This window comes from Protopterus annectens, chromosome 4.part0 (genome assembly GCF_019279795.1).
Source record: "Protopterus annectens isolate FY-2018-M chromosome 4.part0, PAN1.0, whole genome shotgun sequence".
NCBI classification, from domain to species: Eukaryota; Metazoa; Chordata; order Ceratodontiformes; family Protopteridae; genus Protopterus; species Protopterus annectens.
This window is the reverse complement of record NC_056733.1, coordinates 694,936,718-694,959,244: the sequence shown is the minus strand read 5'-3', so window position 1 is coordinate 694,959,244 and position 22,527 is coordinate 694,936,718. Positions and strand designations below refer to the sequence as shown.

Here is a 22,527-nt window from a genome sequence, read left to right as displayed (position 1 = left end):
GGACTTAAAGGCTTCAGACCTGCCCCATCTTCTTACTACTGATCCTCCTCTGACTGCTTCGCCCTCGGAGTCTAACACTTTGAGTCCTTTTGTGCTGGATCCTTTGGTTCCGAGAATTCTTCCTGATTCCTCGGAACCGATAACTCTATCCTCATCGGTCTGGGAGCCAACGCTCTCGGGTCGAATCCGAGAGGGATAGTCACCCCGGTTTTTCTTCGGTTCCGACCCTCCCTCTCAGTGCATTGGCTTGACTGTGCTCGGTTCCCACGTCTGCTTCGGTACCTGGCCCTCCTGCTCGGAGCTGAACTTTCGTTTCCTCGGAGCGGAGGTCTTCTTCGGAGCAGGGCGGTAAGGCCTTTGAAGCAACAGAGAAAACTTTGTCCAGTGCCAAAACCCTACCTTTGGACCCGATGTCCCTCCAGCAGCCGGTAGCAACCTCTTCTCCCCCACCTGCCCCTCAGCTTAGGGAACCAAAGATTCAAGGAGCGCCCATTGGAGGTGTCCCCTCTTCCGAGACCTCTCCAGATTATCTCACTGGAGAGGTCCCTTGGAAGAGACTTTGTAAGAGGAAGCACATAGACTCACCTGAGTCTGTCACATCAGACACTGATTTGGATGAGTCAGAAGGGTCCCCAAGATCCCCCTCTGAGGATGTCTCTTTTGCAGACATCCTTGAAATCCTTAGACAGAGGGGTGATTGGAAGACCTCTAACCCTACTGAGGACAAATCTGTGTACCTTGAGGCCTTTGGTTCCCTACCTTCCACCTTCTGGGTGACACCACCATATGACCAACTTTTGGGGGTCATATCCCGGAAAGCTTGGACCTCCCCAGACACAGTGGAGCCTGTCCCGAGGAGGCCAAACAAATTTATGACCACTCTGGAAGACAAATCTTTTCTTTCTAAGGGAGTTCCTATGGATGCTATGCTGGTAGCAGCGCCCACGAAAAAGGAGTTGTCAGAGACATCTTCAAATATCCATCCTCCTAATAAAGAGTCTAGGACGATGGATAGGTATGGAAAGCGTTCCTTCTCTTCAGCGGCATTTACCTTACGATCGCTGAATTACCTATCCCATTTTACTAAACTTCAAAGGGATCTCCTGAAGGAGTTGGAAGATGCCCTTCAGGGTTCAGTAGCTTCAGGATCCACAGGCAACAGCTCTCCACCCTTGCATCTATCGCTAACTCCTCATTGAGGCTGATTTCCTATGCAGCTGATGAGCGAGCAGGGCAGCTGCAGCAGGAATTTCTCTTAGGAGACATTCCTGTATGCGTCTATGCAATTTTACAGAATCCTTTAAGTCTTCCTTTACCAACGTCCCCTTTGATGGTTCAACTCTTTTTGGACCTCAGGTAAAAGAGACTTTGACCAGGTGCGAGCAGGAAGGGAAAACCTTATCTGCTGTCAGAGTCCGTTTCTTCTTTCCTTCTAGACCCTATCCCAAGGGTCAAGCAGGAGGGAAAATGTGGTTCTGTAAATCCCAAAAAGGTTTCCCTCAGGCACAAGGTCAACCCTCCCCTAGAGGCAGAGGGGGGGAAGATATAATGGAAGATGCCATGCTCGCGGCAGAGGGGATCCGCAACATCTGGGAGATTAGAGATGCCTTCTCTGATCATCCCTTCCATTGCCCCTGAAGGGTTGCTCAACTGTCTGTCTCGGGAGGCAGTCGGGGGTCCTCTTTCACTGTACCCAAGTGCCTGGCTACAAATTTCCCAAGATCATTGGGTACAAAAAATAATTTCCAGAGGTTACCTTATTCCCATTGTTTCTGATCCCTCGGTAAACCGGTCTTTACCAGATGTGCCACCCATTCAATTAGATCATGCAACATCAGAGGTCATCTCGTTGCTTCAAAAAAGAGTCATCCAAGAAGTCCCCACAGAGCAAATAGGATCCAGAACTTACGATTCTTTTTAGTTCCAAAAAAGACAGGGGACTGGAGATCAATTCTAGATCTCAGCAAACTCAACAAGTCTGTAAAGAAATCGAAGTTCTGTATGATCACTCTACAGTCAATTTTTCCCTTTATCGGGAAAGACAATTGGATGTGCTCCTTAGAGCTTCAGGATGCGTACTACCATATCAAAATGGACAGGCACTCCAGAAGACATCTACGCTTTCGGTTGGGAGCCAGTCATTTTCAATTTTGAACACTGCCCTTTGGCCTCACTACAGCCCCCAGAGTGTTCACCAAATGCATGGCAGTTGTAACAGCTCACCTGAAACGTCAAGGATTCCAGGTGTTTCCATACCTAGACGACTGGCTCCTCACTGCTACCACCAAGCACCAACTAATCCAAACCAGGGACAAGACTCTATCCTTGTGCACCAGATTAGAGATTACAATAAATGTTAAAAAAATCTGCCTTATCTCCATTACAGCGAATTGTCTTCTTAGGCTCAGACATAGACTCAACCACTGTGACAGCGAAACTGACACCAGAAAGGATAGAATCGTTGCACAGCCAAGTCAGATTCTTGCTGAAAAAAAGACACAGGCTAGTCCTTCAGGTTCTAGGGACTATGGCTTCCACCATTCTCTTAGTTCTCCTAGCCCATCTGCACATGAGAGTACTTCAGTGGCTACTATTTGCCCAGTGGTCAATGCAGGATCTCCCTTTGTCTCACCAAATACTCATCACAAACTCCTGCAAGAAGGATCTAACATGATGGTTACATATGGATCAACTTCATCTAGGTCGTCCACTTGCTCCCCCTCAACAAAATGCAGTCTTTACCATGGATGCTTCTCAGATATGGAGTGGGGCATTATCTGGGAATGACGGTCCAAGGTATCTGGCAGGATCACGAGAACCACTTGCACATAAATGTTCTGAAGATGAGAGCGGTGCTATACTCGTTGCAAGCACTTCGCAGTTCTTTTCTCACCGGGACAATTGTGATTCAATCAGACAACATGTCTGTAGTGTGGTACATAAACAAGCAATGGGGAAATAAATCCTACCCACTATGTCGAGAGGCACTAAAAGTATGGAAATGGGTGATGGACACTCAACACTTTCTGGTAGCAACGCACATTCCGGGGAAGTCCAGTGTGATAGCAGACAAACTGATTTGGGCAATTCTGATTCCTCACGAGTGGTCCCTGAATACAGAAGTTGCGGAAGAGATTTTCCGCAAATGGGGCCAGCCTTGCTGTGAGCTATTCGCCACATACATGAACATCAAATGCAGCAACTACTTTGCCCTCATTCCCCATCCGGGGATGTCACCCAGGGATGCTCTGGTCCACATTTGGCCTCTGGGACTCCTTTATGCTTTTCCACCCTTTCCTCTCATACCAGAAGTGATTCAGAAAGCAAAACTGTTGAAGAGTACCCTGATCCTCATTGCTCCTTACTGGCCTTGCCAAGTCTGGTTCCCCTTCCTGTTGCCCTATCTCTTGGAGGAACCATGGATTCTGGAACCATCTCCAGACCTCCTAATTCATCAATCAGGGCAGTTCCATCCTACTTTCCAAACCCTGAAATTGACAGCATGGCTGCTCCAGTTCCAAGAATAGCCAGGTGTATTCCCCTTTCTCCTACAGTCAAACACATCCTGATTTCTTCACACAAACCTTCCACCAGGAAATTATATTCCAATAAATGGAAAAGGTTCTCCATTTAGGCAGCTAATCAAGGCATAGATCCCTACTCAGCTCCCATAGAGTCTATCTTTTCCTTCCTTGCATCTATTTTTCAAGAAGGAACTGCAGCTGCTACCATTAGAGTTCAGTTAGCTGCCATCTCTAATTATCATTTTGGCTACATGGGAAATCCAATTATGTCCCACTCTTTATGCAAAACCTTTTTAAAAGGAGTCCTCCTGCTCAGACATCCAGTCAGGCAACCACCGGAGCCCTGGGACCTGAACTTAGTTCTCACATCTTTGATTTCTCCACCCTTTGAACCATCTTCTTCTTCTTCTGACTTGAAATTGTTGTCTTGGAAGACATTGTTCTTAGTTGCTATAACATCTGCTAGGATACTTTCAGAATTGCAAGCCCTCACCATTCGACCTCCTTATATTGTTTTCCATAAGGACAGAGTCTCCCTCAGAACTAATCCTTCCTTTCTCCTTACAGTATGTTCAGAACATAATCTAAACACAACTATCGAACTACCAGTATTCTTACCAAATTACAGCAACAAATCAGAATACTGACTACACCAATTAGATGTCCACAGAATTCTCCGATTTTTACCTGCACAAAACTAAAGATTTTCGAAAATCAGACCAATTGTTTGTTTCCTTCTCAGACAAAAACAAAGGCTTGCCCATCTCTAAGGTCACTTTGTCTAAATGGCTTTCAGACTGCATCTCATTTGCTTACAAAACTGCTGGGAAACAATTACTTGCTAGAGTAAAAGGCCATTCATCCAGGGCAGTATCAACTTCATATGCCTTTCAATCAAAACTCCCAACTGATACCATTTGTGCAGCAGCTACTTGGGCAAGACCTCATACCTTTGTCACTCATTACAAATTGGATTCGCCTCCCAGGGCAGGTCATCCTTTGGGTCTGCTGTGTTAAAGAGTCTCTTTACTTGAGCCACGTTCCATGTTTGTAGTCCATCTCACCTACATTCTTGCGTCGCACCCTCCTTCCCCCTTCCTGTATCCTGGAGGAACTGGTAGACTATCCATTATGCTGTCTGACCTTGTTGTAGTTGTCCGTCCACTTGGCATGGATAGTAATACAAAGTATTCTGTTTGTATGTGCATAGTTATTGATAGTTTACTTACTATTATGTATGTAGTTACTTTCTTGCAAACAAGATCTGGGGAATTGCCATGATACACCATGGGATAGGGGTTAGTCTCTAGCCAGTAAAAGCTCTCGAGCTTTAGTATCAGCTGAGTCGGAGCCGAGAATCTGTTCCGAACCCATCCAGCAAGAATGTAGGCGAGATGGACTACAAACATGGAACGTTATGGTAAGTACATAACTTATTTTTTTCAGCCTCAACCCAGGCCAGTGGGGTCTATGTTATAACAGATAACAATCAAAAGATCAATGCTGTTATATCGACCACAAAAGAAACAAAAACAAAAAAAAAGCGAACAGCCAGAACAGCAAATTTTTTCCCAGGGAAAAAATTTGCTGTTCCCAAAACAAAAAAACGCACTAAACACTATTTTAAGTGGGGGCCTTAGCCCCCACACCCCCCTACTTAAATATACTAACTCTGAAATTGCACTACAGTGCCGAAAACGGCAAAGTGACGGAAGCGGCCAAGCGACTTCTTTCCCAGGGAAATAATTCACTTAAAAGCTGCTTTGTCATTTTGCGTTTTTGTCATTTACAGTTCGAAGACACATTCGACATAATGCGTCTTCGTTCTTCTGACAGGAACTCGGTCAGTGGTAGTGATGAATAAAGTGACATAGGTAGATATATACAAAATGCTATTATAACAAACATTTCTAACTGTGTGATATACCGATGGCAGTTTTAACTGATCTGTTAAACAGTCAGTATAAGTTTTATGTATTAAGCATTCTGTGAATTAGGGGCTGTTTACAAGATTACATCATGCTGTAATGTAAAAGAAGGTAACACAGAGTATTAAGATTGGAATCTGTTTATGCATTTTAGAATTAAGTTACTGTTTTAGGGAATAATAATTTAACCTGTAAAACTCTGAATGGAGTGATTTCTTTAAGACAGATTATTTACTGTAATATTTCCTTCTTTATAAATCATATAAATTATTTTAATAAGATGATTTTATATTACAACATCTATTCTAATATTGTTTCTGACTCAAATGCAGATATTTTAATATAAAACACTATAGTACTAGATATCCATTTAGAATATGGATTCAGGTCATCATAGTCCTTGTACTAGTGTGAATGTTTTGGGGTTCACGTTCTCAACTGACAGTAGTCTTATTAAGTAACTAATTCATAACACTATGCTACACCAACTCACAGCCTTACTTACCTTACTTATTACAACCTGCCTTTTTACATCTTATCAGAATCCACAAATCACTGTTATCCACTGTCCCACCAACCTAGTCATCACCTCACACTATACTCCTCTAAGTCATATTATCATATCACCACAACTCTACAATTCCAGTACCAAACTACTCCCACTTAAATATGCACACTCAAAAGCTAATCCAATCTTACTCCAGAAATACACTAGGCTACTTATCAAACTCTCACACCTATTCTCACTCAGTACATCTCAAATTAAACTAACGGTGACCTTCATCCCAATCCAGGCCCTCAACCCCTAGAACACATACCCCTACCTACTAACATACCACACTCCCCTAACATTAATATTCTCCCACATAGTAGCTCTGATCTACTAATCTTAAACATGAACCTGAGAAGCTTACTAAACAAAATTCACAAATTTCATGCAACCCTTGACCAATACTCTCCAGATATAGCAACCCTAACAGAAACGTTGCTAAAACCCCACATTCAAGATAACGAAATCCTAACCCATGGTTCTAACATCCACAGACATGATAGGACTCATAAACATGGTGGTGGCATACTAATAATATACAAAAACAATCTTCTACTCGAACAGCTTCATAACAACCCACTGACCTCATGAACTCTGAAATACTGATCTCCTACCTACAGATAAACCCTAATAATACATCATTATTATAAACATTTACATCCCCCAGGCAACAGTCCAACTATTATTGAAAACTTCCTTTGCTGGTATGCTTCAACATTTAGTCAGGAGACCATTATTATAGGGAACTTCAATATAGATTGGTCCACGTACTCTTCAGACAATCCCTCAAACTTTCTAAACCTCCACGGTTTCAGTCAATTAATACAAACACCCATCAGGTTCGACAAGAACAGTAAAAAACAATCAGTGCAAGACTGGATGCTTACTAATAATGCCTCCTTCTGTCACCAGTTTGGCTGTCTCCCAGACACCTTAAGTGAACACTTATCCACCTACCTACTAAGACACAGCACTCACCCCCCCAAAAAAACATCCTTTCTAAACGCATCCACAACTAAAGACATTTCTCCCCGGAGACCTTCAAAACACTCCTATCAATGTGACTGGTCCCCTTAAAAGCACCTACACTTAGACTTAGCTATTCAATATTTCATTGAAAAAGTCCTCACTATCCTAAACAATCTAGCTCCCCTTAGAAAAGTATGTGTAAAATCTAAACCTGTACCATGGCTAATGACAGCAAAAATCTCCTCAGAGACAGAGCATGGTACAATTATAACGAGGCAAAAAAAACACACCTACCATCAATTATGAAACAAGGTCAAAAAACAAATTAAACATGACAAAAAGCTACACTATACAACAACCCCAAAACTGCATCAAAACAATCTCCAGAAATTCTGGAGAGCTATGAATCTATTATTAAAACTTGGTCATTCCACAACCCCAGCTACCACCACAGCTAACTCCACTATAGTGCAGCCTCACAATTTAACTCACACTTTATCAGCTCTATACTATCACTACTTAAAAATGATACCAATACTACCAATACCCCTCTATTTGATCTGACCAGAAATCTTTCTCCACAAATCCATCTAATCCCACAGGATCAGAGACTAATTTGAAATCTGTCTCCATTAATCAAATACAAATCTGTACCATTTAAAAACTCTTATCCAAACTTAATCGCTCTTCCCTTGCTGTTAATCAACTACCAAATGAATTTCTCAGACTAGTCACAAATGTCATCTCCTAGCCTATATCTGTCCTTATTAACTGGACTGTTACAGAGCATTACATCACCAAAATCTGCAAAGTCTCCTTTATCATCCCTTTGCACAAAGGTGGGACCTCCACTGAGTTATCAAATTACAGGCCTATTGCTATTCTCCCCCAAATAGCTAAGATTCTTGAAAAATGCATACACACACAACTACTTGACTATCTCCTAAGTAACAGCCACCAACCCACATCCCAACATGGTTTTCAACCAAAACATAGCACCACAGCAGCTCTTGTTAGTTTCGTCAGTTCAGTCAATCAACACAGAAACAATGACCAGCTTGTCTCCGTCATCCTTCTAGATATGTCAAAGGCTTTCAACACAGTATCCCACCAAAAACTTCTCAACAAACTAGCTTCCTTAAACCTACCCCAAACAGCCCCTTCCTGGTTCACCAGCTACTTATCTGACCGTCAACAGGCAGTTAGGTGGTAAAATGAACTCTCTACCCTACTACCCATCTCTTTGGGTGTACCGCAAGGCTCCGTTCTTGGCTCACTGCTCTTCACCATTTTCACAAACAAACTCTGCACGGCTACTTAACATGCAACCATTGTCCAATACACATATGATTCTTCCCTCATTTGCTCAGCTACATCCCTACCAGAACTCCTGCAGAAAACCCAACAATCCTTCCTAGACATCAAAAAATGCCTTTCAAACTCCCAACTTGTTCTCAACCCAAACAAAACCAAGCTCATGCTTTTCACCAGCAGTAAAACACCGGATCACCTTCCTCCACGCATCATCTACTCTTCCAATAAAATGAAAATTGAGCTTGTCCATCACACTAAGCTCCTTGGGAGTCACAATTGACAACAGTCTCAAATTTTACAAACACCTAGTGCCAGTTATCAAAAACGTCCACATTAAGTTAGGCTCACTCTACAGAGCTAAGCCCTACCTAACCGATACCACCAGGCATTCCATTTCCAGAACACACCTACTCTCTACCCTCTTATACGCCTCACCAATATTTACCAATCTCAGGTAAACAGACTTAAACAAACTGGAATCATGTTATAATAAAATTGCCACATTTGCTCCAAACCTCCCCTATAGATCTCACCAGTGCACAACACTATACCAACTAAAATGGATGGAACTACATAATCTCTAACCTTTAACCAACTATCTTTACCTCATTCCACCCTTCACCACCCTGAAAACTGCCAGGCTGTCAAGGACTTAGTTCAACCCCTCTCCAACTCTAGATCACTAAGATCCTCCTGCTACACAAAGTAACTAAATCCAATAATAGTCAAGGTGATCCTCTTTACGCCAACAAAATATCAGGGTCCTGGAATTCTGTGCCTCAGAATATATATAACTCATCCATATTCAAACTACTACTTAGGGAACACCTAACTAACGCCTGACTCTGCTCTGCACTAAGCCAGGCTAAACATACTCCCCTTCTTAATCTAATAACCTTGCAACCCCTTTTTATCTCTGTATTCTAAATTTAGCATCTGTCTGCTCTCTCCTGCATGCTCTTTGTACTTCTTGATATGCCTAGATGAACACGCACAATATATGACTAGCCTACTATATTATATAAATGCGATATTCTGATGCTATGTTGACTACTCTCATTGTATGACTCTCTGCAGTATCCATTAAGGATATGCTGTCTATTAGATGTACAATCACTCTTCTCTATAAATTGTACTATTCAAAATACCTAACTGATTTTGATGATGCCATACTTTTTAATGGCACTAATATTATACTGTTATAAGTAATGTGTTATATTCATAATTGTATTCTATTCATTGGAGCTTTTCTCCCCAAGTCTCTACTGAAAATGGGCCCCAACAGCCCAGTCAGACTTCCCCAGTAAACAAATGTAAAATAAATCAAATAAAAATAAAGTAAAACTAAAATTAATGTTTCAACAATACAGTTTAAAATTGCTTTTAAATAGCTGTACCTCCCAGAAGAAAATGGTGCTGCTTGAGAGTCCACCAAAATATTACAATGTACTTTTATAATGACCCTCTCCAAAGAATATAGTACAGTTGTGCTTAGTGTACTTACCATGTAACAGTAGATCTTCAAAAAGTGGTCACTATAACAGTAAATCTGCCCTGTTTACATCCCTGGTAGAATTTCTCTGTATTTTAGTATGGTGAATAGTTCTACACATATTTCTGTGTTATTATGGTCTGTGTATCACAGCAAAATTCTTTTGGAATCTGTACTGCCTGTTATGTTGTTCTACTGTTGTTGCATGTGGAAACACAGGCAATCTTATGAATGGACTTACCATACTGGTATTGGAAGAAATGCTGATTCCTACAGGCCTCTTTTTGTCTATACTTTCTAGAGGAAGATTGTAAGTTGCAAAGGATTACTATTTAAGATTGTTTTAAATGTTTATATAAAACTTCAGTTATAACTAGGGAAATGACAGATAATGGAGTGCCCTGTACTGATTTTGATAACATGCTGTTCACTGTATGACCTTTCCCTTGACTATATTTTTCATGTTTATTGCGGTGGTGGTGCTGCGGTAGCGTTGTCGCCTCACAGTAAGACGTTGTCCTGTTCGATTCTCAGCTACAGCGTCTTCTGTGTGGAGACATGCATGAATGGGCGTACCTTCATTGAAGGTTGTGCTTCAGGGCCGGCAACTCGGCACATAAAAATCTACTGCCAATCATTAGCAGACCGGAGTTCCGCTGTGGCGACCCCTAACCGGGAAAAGCCGAAAGACGCAATAATATACAGTTGTGTTGTTTAATCTTGCATACTGTCCTTCATTTAGGTTTTCTATATGCAGATTTAGGGAACTACATTGACAAAAACATAACCATACTTTAATTAGTATATGTTAGGCATTTGATTGTTTTTATGTGGCTCCAACAATTGTTTTTGCATATTACTAGGGTTATTTACAAAATTTAAATTTGTTGTTTTATGACTACTATAGATCACATTAATACAACTGTCTACCACAAGCATCAGATTCTGGGGATGGGAGAATGTAGACTTGAAGAACCAAAGAAAATAAATTACATTGCTGGATATATCTTTGCACCTAGCCTTTTTCTGACCAATGGATGGAATACTGATCCTAAAGAGATCCTCAATATAAATAATTTTTCATCAAAGTTTTATGTTCCTCATTTTTTTCCTGTATTTCATCTAGTCTTATGTGGAGTCCCCTAACTACCCTTTCCTCTTAACTATTGCCATTATAATACATAACTCCTAAGACATGTTACTATAGAACTGCTTATCTACCTGTAATGCTTGCGTTTTTAATGCTTTTATGCTGTAGATTATTCATAATGCATCGAATGAAGCATGAAATGGCTTTTTTACTCTCCTCATTTTATCAAAGTATATATTATATGTGCATATTTTATTTATATATATATATATATATATATATATATATATATATATATATATATAAACCAAAAGGTAAAAAGGTCTTGTAGGCAAACCATTCAGTAAAACTGCATGAAGAACTCAGCCAAACTACAGTCTCTCTCTGAGTAATAGTGTAACCTCCTATAGTGGAGACCCATGGGACATATGCAAATTAAAAAAAACGGTATCCCAAGATTGTAACTTGCTTCATATTTTGTATACACATCTGTTTTTTTCTTTCTCTCTTTTCCCTCTGAAAATGGGCCTTGACCATCAGGGTTAACCTGGTAAACACAAGGTAAATAAATAACTAAAATATATAATATTGCCTCATGCCACTTACATCATTACCTTATGAGGTAACCAATCCTGTTTCCATGGAGGGGATATGCAACTAATTGAAGAAATGTTGGTCAAGGAACTTTGGCATTGAATATAGGAAAACACAGACACTATTATTTAATGTTGTTGTGACTTCTCAAAAATCTACTGTTATAGTAAGCATCTCACATACAGTTGTACTTTGTCTTTAAATCTGGATCCAAGCTATAGTGTATATGCAGTAAAAATCATATGTGATAATCTGCAGTTGAAAATATATGCTACTGATGACAGAAAAGGGACACATTTGAAAGGCCACACCTCCCCAGAATATAGAATAAATAGCTACAATGCATACAAATGCATTCTTCTGAACAAGTTCAAAAAGCGTTTAGACATTTGGATAGGAGATAATAGACAGGAATTGATGGCGATTGCAGCTCTCAGTGACCTGAGTTCATGAGATTCATCACTCACTGTCTGTCTATGAAATATCTTGCCAGATCACTAAAAGTAGCACTATGCCCTAGTAATTGATATCACAAGGTGTGAATGAGCATAATCATACGTTCGGAGGTTCATAGCCAAGTTCTGGGCTAGCTGCCATTTGGGGCCATTGTAAGCTAGCCAGTTTTCCCTCAGAGGTGTAAATTGAGCCCTGTACCTTGTGTATATGAGGTAAACATCATGCCAAACCTCATATAGCCTTCACATAAGTGATTCATGTTGCTGCAAGTTTTTTGGAATCCATGTACCTCTGGGATGATCCTGGAAACAAATCATGACCACAGGGTGCCATTTCAGGCTGAAAGCCAGCAACCAGCACAGTGTTATAAATGCTACCAGAGTAAAGCTGACAGAAATGATTGAGTGGTAAAACAGTGCACATGCCTATTTAGTCTGAAAATGGAAGGCTGAATCAACATGTACTCTACATTTGCAGGTCTATGCATGAAGGTAGTGCTCCTGTGGGGAACCAGGTAGAAGGGTCCCCGTGCCACTAAGCTAGAATTGGAGCACTGGCTTTTAACCACCATGCTTATATGACTGAGAGGATAGGAACGTACTAGCTAAACAAAGATGTTGTATTTCTTTAATTTAGTACATTACCAAAATTATTACTTCTTCAGTTACACCTGGAGTAATTGAGAGGGGAAGAGATTACAAAAACATTGGAACATTATCCTACCTATCACGTTGATGTGCTTGGTAGCAGGGTATTGCGTCTATGTATATTGTTAGAAGGGAGGCACACCTTATACAGATTTTACCTATATGCCATGTATCATTCATGATTTAGTTTTGCATATTAATCTTAATAAATGTACAGCACGTCTGACTTGCATATGTGCATTGGTTTGCCACTGTATGATACTACTTGGTTCCCTGTGTCTGTACAGAAACAGATCACCAACAAAGTGCATTTCCAGTGCCCTAGAACAACAAAGCTGAATACATTTCTTAACCCTGTCATTAAATTTATTCCAGATAGGAACTAACTACTGTTCCAAACTGGGGTGTTCTATATCACTTTTTTTGTTGTACACTTTGATGTAGGTATTACTGCAGTAAGATTGTGTCCTTGTTTTAGAATATACAAATCAGTGTGGCATTTAATATGTTAATGAATACATTAACAGTGATAGTTTTTTTCTTGATGAAGGCTGTGATCAACTTTTGCAACATGGTTTTCATTTGTAAGACAGCAGTGAACTTTAAAAACAAGTTTCTGTCATTGTTTATAGCTTTGGCAGTACAAAATTAACAACACAGAAATACTGATAGCCATTCCAAAATTGTAATTTGTAATGACTTTATTGTTCTTTGTTTCATTGGGACTTCATATGAGATTGTCTTTTCTCTTTATTTGCTTAAGTTTGCTATGCTTGATGCCTTTTGCACCCACAACAAGTCTTGTCTGTTACTTGGAATAGTGACGTCTATGTGATGACTTAATCAGTGCTTTCTTAATTAATATTAATTTTTGTTCCATTCATATAGTATGCCTTTTTTAAAGCAGTCCAGGCAAATAGAGCCTCCTTGGAAGGAATGGGACAGAAAAGCACAGAAATCTGGGATTCGACATACTGTTTATTCAGTAAATGGGGATCAGTACACTGGAGAGTGGCTGGACAACAAGAAACATGGTAAGGCAAGCCAACAGAAGGTAACAAAATGACAAATGTGAGCATTCTCATATACTTTCATAACACAAATGTGCTCCTGGGATACCCTGCCATGTTTCTCTTTATATTTTTAAAGCCGTTACTCTGCAGCATGGTTTGATGCATATTGTATGTCTAGAAATATGAGTAAAATTATCAAAACTAAGAGGACTTTTTTTAAAGTCAGTCAGCTTTTACATGTGATATATTTTGTTTTGATTTATTATTATGTCGCTTATCTGATATTCCTCACTTTGATATGAGACAATATTCCATTACCACACTGCTGATGTAATTTTGCAGAGACAGGAGGAAAAGGAGTTTAACAATTTAAAGAGAAATATTCATAAGTCATTTTGTAGTATGCAAAGATGCTGTCATAAAGTATTGTTTCCAGAATACTTTATCTATGTTTTTGTTGTAGTTTTCACTTTAATGAGCACAGAACAACCTAGAAAACTAAGCAAGAATTCACAAAAGCAACCCCTGGTAGGCAAAGTAGCAAACCTTATCAAAGTCTGTCTATGCTTCACCTAAGTCTGTGATATAGTACACCTTTTTCTCCCATCTATTTCCAGTGGCGGCTCGTGCCATTGGACTGCAGGACTGCAACCCCCCCCCAGCTGTGAAGAAAGAAAAAAAAAACTTTTAAAAAATATTTATAAATTATTTCGATTTGTACTTTACTTACTAATTAATCTACTGCTGGCTGGCTGGCTCACTAATAAGCTTTGGAACTCGAACTGCGCGTGCTCGGCGAGTTCCGGGTTTTAAAAAAAAACTAGTTTTCACTTTTCTGTAAATCTGGACTGCTGTAAAAGTAGTCCAGATTAAGGAGAGAAGGCATCAGTGTGATGCGCAGAAGTCTATGCGATTTAACCACACAGTAAAATGGAAGGGGATCAGATTGCTATGTCCGCAGTCTCGAAAGTGATGTGGATGGCTAGTTAGCTACTGACTGGTTCTCGCTCTCTTCCCGCATTTTGCGTACAGTGAAAAAGAGAGTGAGAACCAGTCAGTAGTAGTACTTTAGTTTAACTTTGATTGGACAGAGTGTGTGCATTGTCTGTACTAACTGAGCTGAGAGCTGACTGACTGAGACTGCTCAGACTGATATATGTATGCATAATGTTTTTTTCTAGTAATAATATTATGGTTATTTTTAGATCGTACCTGACATGGTTCAATTTTTAAGCACACCACACAACAATGACATGTTGGAAAGCCTTTATTTATTTATTGGCACTTTTTTCCTTTGTTCATCTGTGGTTTGGAGCGAGTGCACAGGATGACTGTTTATCCCATTGGTAACCTAAACCTAGCATTAACAAGTAACAACAAGAATTGTGTAAATGTTCATACACACAGGACTGAGGTACAGTGTTTGAGAGCGAGATGTTAGATGTATGAAATAAAATTTGTGACTGTGTTAGATAGATTAGGTGAGGGCAATAGCATATGCAAAATATCTGCCAGTGCCTTGTACTGATTTAGAGAAGTTGACATAGTTCTGAAGTCGCCAATAAATGGGGTGCTTCACAAAAGTTATGAAATAATTTAAAAAAAATGCAGTTTTGCTGTTTAAATATGGAACAAATATACTGCCTTGAACTCTTTACCAAGAAAACCATGTCTTACAGACCCATTACGTTTTCATTGAACACTTCAAATATTTTCAAGAAAAAAAATTAAACACATTAATAATAACATTGAAGACATAATAGTGACACATTTACAAAGATCATTTTGGGAACCATTCCACAAGTTGAAGCATGCAGTATGTCATTAGAGTCTAGGTTCATGCGCTGGACAATGAATCTTATGGCCAGTGTTTTTAATAAAATGCATCAGTGTTTTTGGGGGCCCTGAAACAGTCCTCCTTCCTCTTATCTAGTGCCCCCCTTTCCTCCCCCAGGGTTTGACTTAGATTGCAGGCTGCCAGCTATGAGTAGTGCCTGATGACAAAATCGTAGTACTAATGAGTGATGGTACCATATTTTGTGGTTTATATGCCGCTTGTAGCTAGTACAAAGTCCATAATGGGCTCTAGCGACACAAATACGTTTAATTATGTAGGGAAACAAGAACATGTATGCTCAAGATAAGTATATGCACTTAGCCATGCATACAAACATAAAATATCCTGTGCTGTGCCTGTGACATGATTCTGGAAATAGCAGTGCACATGTACTTGACTTGTATGTTTCCCTTCTTTTTCAATCACTCGTAGCGAGCATATTCAGCACCCATCAGCAAGTCTTCAAAAATAGCAGGGTAATTTAGCTGCAATGGATTTCTCTGTTTTACTGGACATTCAAAGTGTAGGTTACTCCAAAAAGTTTGCAGTATGTTGCAGATCCAAACACTGTATGCCAACTGTTGATTTTTTTTTTGTCTTGAAGAAGACAGACAATAAGCAACTGGTGACCGTTCTGGTGACTGTGGTTTAGAATTTGCCTTAAGAACCTTCAAACTTCACTTAATCGTGATTACTTTCCCTGTTTATTTGTGCCTTATACGATTTTCTTAAAATACTTGAACGTACTGCCAGCAGTAGCACATGGTGAGAAAGTTACTGAAACTGAATGCTAACATAATAATGTTACATGCTTTACTGCCTCTGTCTGGATATAGGCTCAGGTCCTATTCATGAAAAGTTGTGACAACAAAAGGACTCTAGTTCTTAGAAATGAAATGCATATTGATTTACCTTACCCATTGGACCTGTATTTTGACATATCAAACTGTTGAATGGAATGCATACTTACTCTCCATTAAACAAAGAGTAATTAAACTTAGGGGACATCCAGGACTGGTTTTAGAACAAACCATTACTGTATCTGTATGTTGGATATTGTGTAATGTTTTTGTGTATTTTACTAATTGCTTGATACAAATCCGGAGAGATTTAGTTCCTTATGACAGGAGAGTGCTTAATGAAGGAGTGTTTTGTAGTGTTGAGGATAAAACTGGGTGATGCATCTTTTAGGCTATTTTCGAGGTGGAAATGAGATATATTTAAAGTTAATATGCCAGTAAGTGGAGGGAAGATGGACTCCAAATGATTGTTTAGAAAGACTAGTTATGAAGAGAAGAATGGCAAGGCTATTGATAGGAAGAGTACTGGCTAAGTTTCTGTTTTTAATTTTTTTTTATTTTACAAAAATAAAAATAGGGAACAGAAATGATAAGAGAGAGAGAGAGAGTTTAGGAGTACCTGTCAGACATTTTTGAATAATTTCTAATATCTGTCAGAATGTTTATATCCAGTTATTAAACTAGGCCTTTTGTGTAATCTATGCAGTTCATGTGATATTTGTTGTGGGATGTTTAGTAGTGTTCAGGTGACATAAGGTGCCTTAGTTTAGTAGTTATAGAATATGCATTTGTTTTTGTCAAGATGGATAGCAGAATGCTAAGAACATTCCCATTCACTCCGGTGTGTGTGTGTGTGTGTGGGGGGGGGGGGGGTGATATGCACTTTCTCCAAAGCATTTTGTGGCAGTTGCATACAAGATGTAGTGTTTTAAAAAAAGTTTCCAAAGGCATAGCTCTCAGTAGGACAGGACTGTAATTATTAATCGAGGGGATCGCTTTAAATTAATTCCTGACTACATGTAGGGTCCATCATATAATCTTCAAATAGATTGTTCTTGGATGTCACAGTATAACGCATCATAAACAGGACAAACAAATGTCAGAAAAGTTATTAGCACAAAGCTGTTGCAGCGATATGTTTGTATATGTTTTTCAAAAGACTAAGACATCTGCCCGCATTATTTATTAGCCATGATCTTCAGTTCACTTTCCTTTCACAGGACCAGTTTTGGAAGAGAAATGCAGCATCCTTTTAAATTTGTCATATATAGTTTGATTTGCCCAGGGCAAGCTATCTTATCTATGGTACATGCAAACACTTTCTCCTAGACTACGGTATTTAGTTAGATGGCTCATCAAGAGATATCAAAGAGGGAGGGAGGGGCATCAAGGATAAATGAGGGGCATCAAGGATAAATGAAGGTGCTTATTTCACTAACATCTAAAATGAATCTTGAGTAAATTCTGGATTCTTTCTGGTCTGAGGGGACATGGATGACTCTCTTCTAGCAGTTTTTTATTTTTTATTTTTTTTTTTGATTTCTTGAACTGCTGGTTCCCTCTGACTGGGTAGAACATCGGGGATCCTTTTGAATTTTTTGGGGAAGGCTGTGAAAGGGAAAGTGTGTATGTGTATATACACACACACACACACACACACACACACACACACACACACACACACACACACACACACACACACATGCTTTACATGCTCTTCTGCTACATGTTTTTTTAGAGAGAAGAATGATAAACTGCATATGGAGGCAGAGAGCCTGTGTGTCTGTGTGTACATATTTTTGCAGACTATTCAGATTTTTTGCATAACATTTCTGGTCCATTTTATTGTGGTTTTTCTGGCAAATTAGTGGCAAATCATTAAAAATTGAAGTTAGAAAATGACAGACATGTTGAGTTTCAGATTTCATACCCTTCAGAAAATTCATACTAATACAAAATCTACTATTTTATTAACTTAACTTTCTGTCTGAAAGAGCAATATTTAAAAATTGTCCTTATTTTTGGGCCTTTTTGTCCCACTTGGCTTTGTCAGATTTCTTGTTCCGAGGTTGAGAGTATGACAGATGTGTCAGGGCCATCACCGTCAGCCAGCAACATTTCAAATTGTGACAGTAACATACTTGTTGTACCCCACTCCCCCATGTAGTGACTTTGAATGTGTCCAAGCAAAGCAAGGAGCAGTTATGCAGTGAAGTGTGCAGACAGAATATCCCCCAGTCTGAGGTAGACACAAGTACAGTGGCTTTTCGTCTGTCCTTGATTTTGCAGAATGTTCGGGTTTTCTGTCGTATTTTATACTGTTGATTTATGCTTCTTATTATTCAGAAAATGCATGTTGTTGCAGTGCCTGTTGCTCTGTGTTCAAGTAGCAATGCTTTAATGACCATCAGGTAAGCTTGCCTGAGATTGTAAGATGCAAGTAAGCTTTAATAAGCATACTGTTAAAGAATTACCAACATTGAAAGCCTTTTTGTTGTTGCCATGCAGAGAATATTTACATAACTAGATAGCCTTAGGTACTGAAATGCATATGACAGTATTTGTAATAAAGGGCAGGATTACAGTATTTTCAGAAGCTCATTACATTTGTTGGAGACTTGCAGTCATTTTTGCAGGCTTTACCTGTAAACTAAACAGAATGCCAGTCTATCATATGTGGTCCATAATCTGTATAGTAATCCTTTAAGCAATTTATCTTGAGCTTGTTTCTTGTTTGCTGTTCATTTTTTACTTTTGATCATGTTTTCCCCATGAAACAAGTAGACAGTTGTCAAGCAGCAGGTCTTTTTTGGATAAGAAACATTTTTACAAGTGGGGGTATCACGGAGATTGCTACTTTCAGCATGTTACTTGGTATATTTTATAAAGATGAATATAAATTATAATTAGAACTGCAGTGCAAGGAGAAGTGGTTTGAGTTGAGTGCTGCTTGTTTTTGTATACTTGATTTTGACTGGCATTTCAGTAATGTATTTCAAAAGTAATTTTTTTTATGCCTCACAACCCTTTTGTTTCCATCTAGATATTAAGTAAGCTGTCATGTAGCCAATGCATTGAAATATTTTTTTTCTTCTACACTTCATTTTGTCTTGATTGGACTCTCATAATGACGGTTTGGCACCCAGGGCAGTGTATTTAATTAAAGTCCCAGTTTTTGTGGTTTTGAGCATAGCTCCACCCCTTTCTAGATGGTCATACCCCTTGCTGTTAGCCCCACCCATTCAACTGTCTCCTGCAGCCCCCCTTTGATTTAAAGTCACCTGCCACCACTGTCTATTTAATAAAGACTGGAATGGAAAATTCAGTAAAAATGTTTTGCTTTGTCTACATCTATACTATACTACCAGCTCTTCTTTTGCAATTTCTAAAGCTTGGTTTTTAGCTTCCATCATTCACAACTTATCTATAGAAACCCTTTGATACATGCAACTAATTTCTTCTCCAATTTTACCTTGTCATTTTTTACCATATTTGATGTCCTTCTCCTGATATCCTAATAATGCTATCTATATTCGTGCACTTCCTTCTCAGCTTTTGGAATGTCATTTCATTAGCTCAGACTTCCTGCTTCTTCCCTGTTGAATCACATTGTTCTCTTCCTTCTATTTACTTTGCAGTTTCTGCCTAATCCTTTTTCATAGTTGGCTGTAAACTTTGTTTAACCCTAACTCAACAAAGGTTTTTTTTTTTTCTTTCTCCATTCCCCTATGTCTGCCTCAGACCATTTCATCCATTGTCTTTTAATCTGTTTTCCTGTAGTCATGTACCTACGTGCTGTTCACCTGTCTGCCTTCATCTTCCCCATCTGGGAACCAAACACTAGTAAGGTTACTGCTGGCCAAGGTATACCCTTACTGCAAGATCTCTTTTCCTTCCAACCTTCATAAGTATGTTGTTTAGAATAGCTTCTTTCCTCATGCCTTCCTTTACTAGTTGGGTGAATCCCACTTAATTAAACAGTTTCATTAATGTCTGTTTTTTTTTTCCCCAGATTTGGGTACAAAATTATTCCAGTCTGCTTCCTAGAGATTAATGTCCTGCCTAAACCTTTTTCTTGCCTCAGCCTTTGTATTCTTACCATTACATATTTTTTTTCTTTCTGCATCTCGTGCGATCACCAGTTACAAATCTTTCTAATCTGACTGCTAGGGAATTAACCTTTTGCTTGAATCCACTCTCCTGCTTGTTATGCTTTTTTTTAGCTTTTGCTAGCTTGACTAGCTATCACTGTCTTAACACACTATTTACCCTTTCATTTATCCTACACCACCAAACATTGGCACCTCACATCACCCTGTTAGAGGTCTTCTCTTTTTGGGTGGGGGGAATACATTTTGTTAACTTCACCTTTTTGAGGTGAGGGTGAGGTCAGGTGCTGACTGTCATTGACTGGCTAGGATTTTCTTTTGTTTGCCAGTTGGACTAGAAAACAAGAAAAATGTTTCATGCTGATCAAGTGATGTATAAAAATCAGTGTATACCAAGGTTATACATTCCTCGCTCTGAAGGAGGTATGGGCCTCTTGAAATTGATTACATGGACAGATCTGCATTTGTAGGATTGCACACTTATCTGCTGACATCCTGAGATCCAAACATAGTGAAAGTTTTAAAAAATAAGGAGAAAAGTCTAAGTATTTCAGTATCGAGCAGGAATAGAAATCAAACCAGAAGCAGACAAAAATCAGACAGCAACTGAATATGCCAAAAAAAAAACAAAAAACAAAAGAAAAAATATAAGGAAATGGTTCTGATGAAAAGGAAAGAAAATTGGAAAAGCCACAAATATAGTGCAAGTACAGAGATCTCCAGGAATAACTTCATGTTGACCAAGATTTGGTGCAGAAATTGTTAAGGAGAGGTGAACTGAAACCAAAAGATGAAAGGCTAATAATGATGGCCAAGGACAGTGGATTTCTTGCACATTGGTTTGCAAAGTCCATTAAAGAGGTGGGAGAAACAGACAAATGCAGGTTCTGAAAAACAGAACTGGAAACAGTCACACATCTTGTTGCTGGATGTGATCCACTCTTGGCAGATGGTCTGTATACTGAAACCACAATAATGTGCAAGACTTGTATTGGAGTTTGTGCAAACACTAGAATATTGACGTAGCTGAGAAGCTTTGAAAACATGAACCAGAGAGCATTGTAGAAAATGCTGAAGTTTATATCACATGGGCTCACCCATTACCTACAATTCAAAAATAGATTTGGGAAAACCAGAAATAGTAGTCTATGAAAAAAAACAGATAAAAGTAGCATTGATCATTGAAACTGCTACACCCAGTAACTACAGTGTCTTATATACAGAGAAACACAAAGTCATAAAATACCAGGATTTGCAAACAGAAACAAGAACAATTTGGAAGAAAGATATTAATACTGATACAGTTCCAATAGTAGTAGGAGCAACAAGTCTAATAAAGAATTTATAGTCTTCTTGGATATGCTACCAGTAAATATAGCCCTGTACAAATTACAGGAGGAGGCAATTCTGGGCACATTGCAGGTACTGAGAAGAGCACTCTTGGCTAACATCAAAGACTGAAATAATGCTAAATTTCATGAACTGTTATCGTACCCTCACTTGGGAATGCTATTAGAAACCGAGACACCTGATGCAATTAAACCGAGTACAGTGACAGCCAGTTTGCAGTGCACAGAAAGAAAAGAAAAAGAAAATAAAAGAAGCATCTATGAACAAAAATAATCCTACTGAAGACGGAGAAAAGAAAACTGTAATGTCAATCAATTTAAACAGAGAACCGTGAAGCACAAGTTGAAGACCAGGGAAGGTAGTACTTAAGGGAAGTAGCCTGCCTCATATGGAATAAATTAAGGAAAGGGATCCATAACTATTCAGCAACAAGTAAAGACTTAATCGAGAGGAAGACTATTTGGTAGCTAAATTAAAATATCCAACCTAAGGCATTCACGAATTACACAACATTCTATTAGCTAAAATGAATGCTGTTACCTAGGGATGGTATTATGTGTTTCTACTGAAAGCTTGGTTGAACTGAGTGCAATGCTGTAATGAAATGATTCACTTTCAGAAAGTACTGTAGCCTCAAGGAGCAAGGAATCACCTTATGCTCTTACAATCACATAGCCAGAGAAGACATTGCCCTGTTTCCAGCAACACTCAGATTTTCTTCTTGAGACTATAACTGAATTATGCAGCCCAGTGTTTGTGCAGAAACTCTCCCTGGGATTCATGAGGCTCGGCGCAAGGACAGTTTTAGCCTTTCGCTGAGCGTCCCAATTGCAGATGGTGCAGCAGCGCCATAT

At 39.2% G+C, this 22,527-nt stretch overlaps 1 protein-coding gene across 2 annotated transcripts in view; it reads left to right on the top strand.

Moving 5' to 3' along the window:
* MORN3 (MORN repeat containing 3) overlaps positions 1 to 22,527 on the top strand; it is an 814,260-nt gene that overhangs the window by 60,312 nt on the left and 731,421 nt on the right. For both annotated transcript variants that reach the window (XM_044068660.1, XM_044068661.1), the window contains exon 2: positions 13,453 to 13,598. In XM_044068660.1, coding sequence (XP_043924595.1) covers positions 13,453 to 13,598 — 146 coding nt within the window. The remainder of the gene's footprint in view (positions 1 to 13,452; positions 13,599 to 22,527) is intronic.